The sequence below is a fragment of the Priapulus caudatus genome, unplaced genomic scaffold, assembly GCF_000485595.1.
Source record: "Priapulus caudatus unplaced genomic scaffold, Priapulus_caudatus-5.0.1 Scaffold841, whole genome shotgun sequence".
Classification (NCBI taxonomy): domain Eukaryota; kingdom Metazoa; phylum Priapulida; class Priapulimorpha; order Priapulimorphida; family Priapulidae; genus Priapulus; species Priapulus caudatus.
The window spans coordinates 24,045-33,480 of record NW_014577902.1 but is presented as its reverse complement, the minus strand read 5'-3'; the positions used below and the strand labels follow the sequence as shown (position 1 = coordinate 33,480).

General features: G+C 44.3%; 1 protein-coding gene across 1 annotated transcript in view; it reads right to left on the bottom strand.

The window, feature by feature from the left end:
* Positions 1 to 4,484: 4,484 nt before the first annotated feature.
* Positions 4,485 to 9,436, bottom strand: part of LOC106813899 (glycine-rich protein DOT1-like) — a 14,911-nt gene continuing 9,959 nt past the window's right edge. The window contains exon 3 of the mRNA XM_014818143.1: positions 4,485 to 6,230. Coding sequence (XP_014673629.1) covers positions 5,064 to 6,230 — 1,167 coding nt within the window. The 3' untranslated portion in view covers positions 4,485 to 5,063. The remainder of the gene's footprint in view (positions 6,231 to 9,436) is intronic.

Sequence of the window (9,436 nt, the reverse complement as noted above, 5' to 3'; positions counted from 1 at the left end):
TCTCTCTCTCCTCCTCCTCCTCTCCCCTTCCCCTCCTCTCTCTCCTCCTCTCTCTCTCTCTCTCTCTCTCTCTCTCTCTCTCTCTCTTCTTCCTCCTCTCTCTCTCTCTCTCTCTCTCTCTCTTCTCTCTCTCTCTCCTTATTTCTCTTGCTCTCTCTTTCTCTCTCTCGCTCTCGCTCTCTCTCTCTAGCGCGCATGCCCCCGCGTGCAACAAAGTTCAGGCGATGTCACGAGCGTTTACAGCATTAGCGGAATCTGCCGTGCATCTCTCCCACTCCCACTACCCCATCCCTCCCCCTACCCCCTCCCCTTCCTCTCAGCAGCCCGTCACACTCGCCAGACTTTCACGGCCCCGTTTTTACGACGGCGTCCCGCGCTACGGCCACCCCGCGCCTTGACGCATGGCCGATTAACCGGACAGGAGCGAGGTGATAGGAAACAAACCTGACGCGCGCGTAAAGTGTTGTAACTTCCGCACACAAAACATCGATGGAGCTCAGCACCCCACCCCCCTACCACCCGCACCCGCAACCATCCACGTACGAACCTACTACGCACTCACACACACAAACACGCGCACACACACACACACACACACACACACACACACACGCGCGCGCGCGCGCGCGCACGGCGCCGTTACACGCGCGCACACACTTGCACACACACACGCACCGCGCCGTAACACGCGCACGCACACACGCACGCACACATACACACACACGCACACACGGCGCCGTTACACGCGCTTGCCCCGCGTGGAAACGCGTCGTGGTAGAAGTTAGTTGCTAACGTGACCCGTCAAGGGGAGGGAGCAGGGCGCTCCGTTCACAGCGACGTGAGACTTTCTGCGTGAGTGTACGAGACGCGCAAGTCAAAGCAGCGCGCTGTGTTTCCTGATTCTCACGGAAGGTCACCCCCTCCCCCTCCCCTCCTCCCTCCTCCCACCTCCACCATATCATCACACACAGAAGTCCGATAAGTAGATAAATATAGAGTAATAATATAATAAAAAATTTATAAATATATATAATAATTATTAGTAATATAATATAATAATATAGTAGAACGATGATACATATGTATATAAGCATATTTGCGCTGCCTTGCATGAGTAAATACTACTGTTGCAATTGACCGTAAATGAAACACCCGAATAAATGGTTCACTAATTAATACAATAATAATAAAATAAATACAATATACTTATGCGTGTACGTACACACGTAGGTGTGCGTGCATGCGCGCATGCCTAACGAATGCGTAAATTGATTCGATTATATACGAGTTGCTAAAAATGTATAATTATATCAGCTGTTCTTACCTCTTAGTATACGCAGCTTTTTATCTATTTCTTCAATGAGTCGCGTCAAATAAAGGATGCACGGACGCTTGGGTATAGTGATTGCCAGCTTTGTTTGCTCGCACCTTTTATAGGGTATTTCAATAGCGCCGATATATGTGACCTGGCGGTCAGTTAGTCACGTGATTTGACACGACACTTCCCGGTCAATTCGACGAGTTCGACTGCATGCGCACACACAATATCTCCGACAATGCCCCCGGGGCTGTTTGTCGTGCTGGCTCGTCTGCAGGGTGATTTACTGCCGATCGCGCCGTAACAAGCGGTAACAAGACCATGGCCCGTCATCAACGCTCTCTCGTCTGCCACGCCGTACCGCACGCGTATATCCAATCGTAAGCCTTCAAATCACGCTCGGGTCGGATAGTGTGCGGCTAGCATAATGGTGCATATAACTGTAGGTAATCCATTATTGCACCCTTGCGAGCACTGAATGAGGCAATAAATATAGTGTGCAGCTTGTTCAGAGCAAAAATAATACAGATTGCATCAATGTATTGAAGCATATATCCAGTCACTCACGGACAGACTTCCAAAAATGATGCCTTTTCAATTGGCTGGTAAGGGTGTATGAATTAAGCTGGGTTTACACTGACAATTTTAGGCCGATTTTATGCAGACGACTTGGCGTTTTTCTTCTTTCTACCAACCTCTCTCTAAATATTCAAGGCGCTTACGTTATCGACCGTGAGGCAGCAAACGTTTCAACATTTGACCCGTAGGTACGCGCGGGGTGACGTCGATACGAATTTTTGCATGTATTCCACGCTGCCAGCGTGGCGCCGATAGCAAAAACGTGCTCTCCTCCCTAGGGTGGAGGCACACACCTCCTGATTGCTGTTCTCTGATTGGCCACTTGGCAAAAAAACGTCCGACTCAACTGCTCCGAGTCGGCGAAATTAGAATATGTTCTAATTTCCCAACTCGCTGCGCCCGATCGGTTGGTCGTCCGACTTTTGCGTTTACACTGCCGATTGTCAGTTGCCAACTGGCCAAGTTTGTACAATTTGGCAATCCGGCAACACAAAATCGTCAGTGTAAACCCAGTTCTAGATTAAATTAGGCTAAAACTAAAAAGTAAGCTCCATGGATGTTACACATACCTTTTGATTCTGTGTCAGCCTTGTTAGAATTCACGGATATCGGGAGACACTTTCTCTCCTTAGGATATAATGTGCTGCAACAGGGCTGGACAGTGACACTCACAGGGGTAGCATATACCTACATGGATAACACACAAGCAAACACATGAACTCATAACTACATTTCATTAATCTGTATATATTTATGTTAAAATATACATTATATATATATGCTAAACCTGTACATAAGAGTACTACTCAAGTGAAACTCAAAAGGTCTCCTGTATAAACAGGTTTGTGCTATAGAAGTGATTTCATTATTGTAACTGCCATTCGAGGGAAATAAACAGAGTCCTTTATAGACAGTTGTTCATTCAAGTGTGCGTGCGTGCGTGCGTGCGTGTCTGCATGTGTGTGTATGCATGTGCCTGTATGTCTGCGCGTGTGTCTGCATGTCTTGATGTGTATGTCTTGACAGTCTGCGTGTGTATTCGTGCGTGAGTGAGTGCGCGTGTGTCTGCATGTGTATGTCTGCGTGTGTGCGTGCGTGCGTGTCTGTGTGTCTTTCCCTATGATCTATCCCTATCTATCTTATAATATAGTTATATAATTTGGTCTTCCTGTTTTGTTGATCAGTTTTACCTGGCCACGGCGTTGAGCCCTTTCCAACGTGCCTCTTCCTATGCTCTGTAGCCGCACTAACGTGCAGTTTAAGCAGTTCTCCGACATTTAGTTTAGTTGAATTACCTCAAATTACATTTACATGGTACATAACATGATACAGTTGACGTAAATCGACTGATTTCGTACTTCTAAAAACACTGATTTCCAAAATAAATTTTGCTACCTTGTGCTTTCGCGTATTTGATCATCAGCGCCACTTCTATTGTTATTGTCATGTGACAAGTTCGTACCGATAATGAACCAATAAAAATCAAGGAGTTAGCGCGCTCGCTGAAAACATTTTCTTAAACAAGCGCATCAGTCCCGTGACGTATGCTCACTACAAATGTATGTTTTTAGCCAAATTATATCTAAATATTTTTTGTTTAGCATTAAATGCTGCATTATACATTACTTCTCATGCGCGACACTAGCGCCGACCAACGGCAACGATAAATGTACGGGATGTTGAGAAGATGTGGCTGTTCTGGAAATTCCATTCTGGAATATATTATGTCCTCTCCATTTTAAATGCATAATTGTAATAAAATGTAATTTGTATTAGCAGATAGCAGGCATGCGCACTGACACGTCTGAGTCTAACTTTATCAATCAACTTTATTTTTGATCGATTATCTAATATTTTAAGAAGGTTTGGAAGATTTACCGCCTTCCTACTATATATATACTCAAAGACGCTATAATATGGTCAGATATATGCAATACGCATGCAACCCTAGCATTTGCTAAAATTAGCATATATATATATACTCACGAGTAGACTGACATAAAAAAATTATCATTGTGGATTGGCTTTCCAGATAAATTTCAGTAACGCGGTCATCTCATTAACCAAGCACCTGCATGACACGACCTCTGATATTGGTGAAAACTTATGATGTAATAAAGTCAAGATCCCCGGCGGTAATGGCCCCTGAATCTAAACTGGTATCTGATATAGATAATATCTGAATTGGTATCTCAGTAAGTCTGCGAAATTTGAGATAGCCTGTGAAGGGGCTGGGCAACTGGGCCAGAGAAGGGGAGGGGGAGGGGAGGGCAACGGGCAACTGGACGTCTATTGTATTGCATAACCGATTCTTAGGCTTATCACGAACCATCACAAACTCATCATAACCGAATTATAGGCTCATCACGAACCACATGAAGCCTACCCGCTTCCTACCCGGGATCCATGACTGTCCTTATTCACTTAGCTCTTGCTCAGTGGTAGAGGAATGTTCGATGACGAGAGGGAAATCGAAGAATTAGCAAGTGAATGTTCATCATAGAGAACTATGATCTAAAAACGCATGCATGTGTGCTTATACGTGTTACACAGAAAAAGATAGTGAGAACATTGAACAGCATTTTAGAACCAATTATCATTTATTTGAAATTCATAATTGTGCCAAGTTTGTTGTATTAATTTTTGGAACAAATTTACAATAAATAATGGATGTAGTCCTGTAATAATATAAATCTACGGTGAATGTAATAAATACAAATGATTCTTCATCCTACGGTAATGAGTACGTAATTTACTAGGAACGTGTACTTGTGTTTTAGGTTTAAAGTTTAAGCCCCCACTTCATATCAAAAACATTATGAGTAAAATATAGTTCTTATATTAGCGATACACGAACGTCGATAAAATATCAATGGAAATGAAATGTTATATAGTAACACATGATCGTCAACACCTATGCCGCACGTTGACACTTTGCTAATAAGACAAATGACAAAAGTATATGAATTACGAATTGGATGTTTACATGATAACAACATGACCTTTAAAAAAGTACAAGGCTAACAACAAACACATGTACAACTCGTAGGTATAACGCAAACGAAGAGAGCATTATTCACGGCGAAGCACAGATAAGCTATACCCGTTCGATATCTTTCAACGAAAACAAAATATTCACAATTATATTGAAATCATCGCAGTGAAATTAATGTCCGTAACCCCTTCGCGATTGGCCGTACCCGCCACGTCTATTGCTTTGATTACGCCCATAGCCACCGCTGTTTCCACCGTGGCTGCGACCCCTGCTAGTGTTTTGATTGCTGTAGCCGCCTCCACTGTTACCCTTTCCGCTACCAACGTTTCCAAAGCTGCTGCCAAGGTTATTGCTTCCAAATCCGAATCCGCTACCGCTACCGCCACCATAACCACCACTGCCGCTACCGAAACCACTGTTACCAAAGCCACTGCTACCAAAGCCACTGCTACCGAAGCCACTGCTACCGAAGCCGCCGTTAAGGTTACCGAAGTTGCTGTTGAAACCGCCAAGGCCGCTGCTACCACCACCATATCCACTGCTGCCGCTGCTACCACCACCGTATCCACTGCTGCCCCTGCTACCACCACCGTATCCACTGCTGCCGCTGCTACCACCACCGTATCCACCGCTGCCCCTGCTACCCCCACTGTATCCACCGCTGCTGCTACCACCACCGTATCCACCGCTGCTGCTACCACCACCGTATCCACTGCTTCCCCTGCTACCCCCACCGTATCCACCGCTGCTGCTACTACCACCGTATCTGTTGTTGTTGTTGTTACCCCCACCGTATCCACCGCTGCTGCTACCCCCACCGTGTCTGTTGCTACCCCCACCGTGTCTGTTGGTGTTACGACTACCGTATCCACTCCCGCCAGAATTGCTGCTTCCGTACCGACTTCCAACGCTGTTGCTTCCGTATCCGCTTCCGCTGCTGCGACTACCGTACCCACTGCCGCCGCCGCTGCTGCCTCGGTGACGATTTCCGCCGCTGCTGCTGCTTCCGGTATCGCCGCTGCTGCTTCCGTATCCGCTTCCGCCGCTGCTGCTTGCGTAACCGCCGCCGCTTCCTCCATGTTTGCTGCCAGAGCTGCCGCTGGAGCCGTACCCTCCACTGCCCTTATTGTTATTGTCGCAGTTGTATCCGTGGCAGGTTGGAGTTGGGGTGTGGAAGACGTAGTGGTCGGTGTAGGTAGACTCGTACAGGTCCTCGTAGGGAATGGTGTGTCGTTTGAAGTAGACGTACGGAGAATGCGTCGTCGTTGTATGTTTGTGCAGGTAACCATAGTAATAGGCCGGCTTAGATCCGTACCCCTCTCCCAATGCCCCGACAGTCTGCGGCAAACAAAATACGAATAAAACATTGAAAGAAGACAAACCTGGGTTTCATTTAGGATGCAGGGCACACGATGCCGCAAACGCCATCAGCAGTAGTAGATGTTAAATTAATGTCATCCACGTTTCACGTTCCGGATGAAAGATACACACTCTAGCAAAATGTACACAAGGCTCTCAGGCCAAAGCATATATATATATTACATGATAATGTAAGAGAAAAATAATAGATTGTTGTTACCGTTCCGTTTATTTAAACCATTCCCGCCTGTAATTGGCAATATTCACGCATATATATATATATATATCAGAAGTAGATAGATAGGAACCCTATTATCTACTTCCTGAATATATATATATATACTATGCAAGATGCTAATATACCATATTAATTAATTAATTAATTAATTTAATACCTAGGTATTAATTAGCTCTTGATATAGATATGTAATAGAAAACTTATTGTTCACACATTCTCAGCAGTGGCGCGACATCACGGTAATAACTACAAGAGTAACGGAGCTACCATTCGCGACGCCAGATTTGCAATATGTAAGCTAAGGGTGTCCGGAACAAAGGTTAGGTATACGTGAACTTACGCATAGCATATCAGCACATTCGACGGCGGTAACATCGCGATGTTGATTTCACCAACCTGTAGAGAAAAAACAACAACAGCTGTGTGAATTATTGTTGAGAAGCGATACTGCTGGCGCTCACACCATAACCCTTCGTGCCTAGTTAAACTAGTAGAGGCGAAATTGCGAGTGAACCCTGATTATAAAATTGCAGCGCGTCGGTAATAACCTACAATAATGAAATACTCTCGCTAATAATAGCATTAGGCCAGTGTGTAATCACTGGCCCCTAGGCTGCAATGCGTCACTGAAGCAAAAAACATACGGGTAATTTTGCGAGTGTTGATTCTGTTCGGAACTTCTGCCACTTCTCCTCTCAACCGGCAACACTGGATCGCCTTTCGAATCCCTATCACGGGCTGGCGTGTAAGCTTGCAATCATCCTGTTGCTAAAGCTGTCTCAGATAATTCAGATCTACTAGTAAAACCGCACGTAATTATGAGTTTTCGGCTCGTTTTTCATTGGTCTAAACGCGTACAGTAGCAGGTATGTAATATCTTCACGTGTTGAAGATGGCCGCTTTAATCGTGGCTGAAGATGGCCAATACCTTAGGAATCCTACTATTGCTAACGCCCGTAGATATATGATACCATTGCTAACGTCCGTAGATATATCTTAGTATTGATAATACCTTAGGAATCCTACTATTGCTAACGCCCGTAGATATATGATACCATTGCTAACGTCCGTAGATATATCTTAGTATTGATAATACCTTAGGAATCCTACTATTGCTAACGCCCGTAGATATATGATACCATTGCTAACGTCCGTAGATATATCTTAGTATTGATAATACCTTAGGAATCCTACTATTGCTAACGCCCGTAGATATATGCTACCATTGCTAACGTCCGTAGATATATGCTACCATTGCTAACACTCGTCAATTGCTAATAATAAGCGTGTCATTCGCCGTATGAAATACGCGCATGATAGCGGCAGAATGGGATCATGCAAACGAATAGTAAATAGTTATATTATATGACGTCTCCTATTATCTTACTCCTGTTAATACCTATATCAAATATGTAAAGCCGCGCACACACACACACGTTAGCACAAGATCCCTGAACCTTCACTTGCACTATCCGTGTTAAAAGATCCGTGCTAACTCGATTCTTGCGGAAAACGCGTGGAAAACGTAGGATTAACTACAACAATTGCCGCTTGTAGAAATGCAAGCGGTTTCGTAAGAAAATATGTCGACTGCGACTTATGCTCAGGTAAATAATCCCTAATCAGAAAGAACCGAAGCCGAAAAGTCGAATAACAACAATGTGATTCAATAAGAAATGCTAAAGATTTACCGTGAATGCCTAATAACTAAGAGTATAATAATATCTAAGAAATTCTAAATGTAGACTTCTATGGTTTACATAATATTTTCATGCAATGAAAGCAAAGTTATTAATAAATCAATAAAAACTCACAATACGTGGAGCGAACAGGCAATAATAATAGCGTTTGCTATTAGAACTAGATTAGATCATAGCTAGCAATCGACATCAGCGTCAATGAAGGAATTACCATCACTAAAATCACGCTCACCTACGTTCACACTCACCACCACGTTCTACGATCCTAAGTTCTCAAACTATCAAGCAAAATCGCATGAGGAAAAAGCTTAAAACCGACCGAAATCATTTCAAACGCTAGAGTAAAAACAAAATTGCAAAGTCAACACAAGAAGACGTATCTATACTCGCCGAAGCTTCGTTCGTTCACGTGCGTTCTAAATAATTACATGAACTCTGGTTACAAATCATTAAAGCCAAAAATTCTGAAACGAAACCCAACTAACTACAACTATATTGCGCGCTGAGCGAAACATCTACCTGATTGTGAAGACGCGGCGGTTGTCGTTGTGCGAATACCTGTGACCGTTGTAATAATGCTACACGGCTCGGCCGACGCTCACAGCTAAACACGGACACACCTATATAAGTGACGATCGGCGTATCGTGTCCGCTTTATATACGGCGCGTCGCACGAGTGCGTTAGGCACCGCTGCACAGCCGCCGCCGCCGCCGCCGCCGCCCCGATGACGTTATGTCAGAGTCCTTTATGAAGACGTGACGTATACTGTCTATAGTTTGACCATGCGGATGCTCGGGTGCCCACCCACGTCTTCCGCATACCTCGATCATGTAGAGTAATGGTCATCTTGTGTGTGTGTGTGTCGTAGAGAGGCTGATAGATTCTGGGCAGTTTGGTTATGTCACGCCGCTGTCGATGGTGTTACGCATGCGTTGTCGCGGTGCGCGTGGCTGTACGTTTCACGTTATTAACTAAATGCTGATAAATAGGGGTTATAGCTAACAATACCTTCTTCTCGCGGTCAGTGTCTAGATGTTTGTCTGTTTGTCTGTCTGTCTGTCTGTCTGTCTATTGGTCTATCTATCTATCTGTCTGTCTGTCCGTCTGTCCGTCTACCTAAAAATATATTTATTTATTTATCTATCTATCTATCTATCGATCGATTGATCTATCGATCTGTCTATCTATCTATCTATCTATCTATCTATCTATCTATCTATCTATCTATCTATCTATCTATCTATCT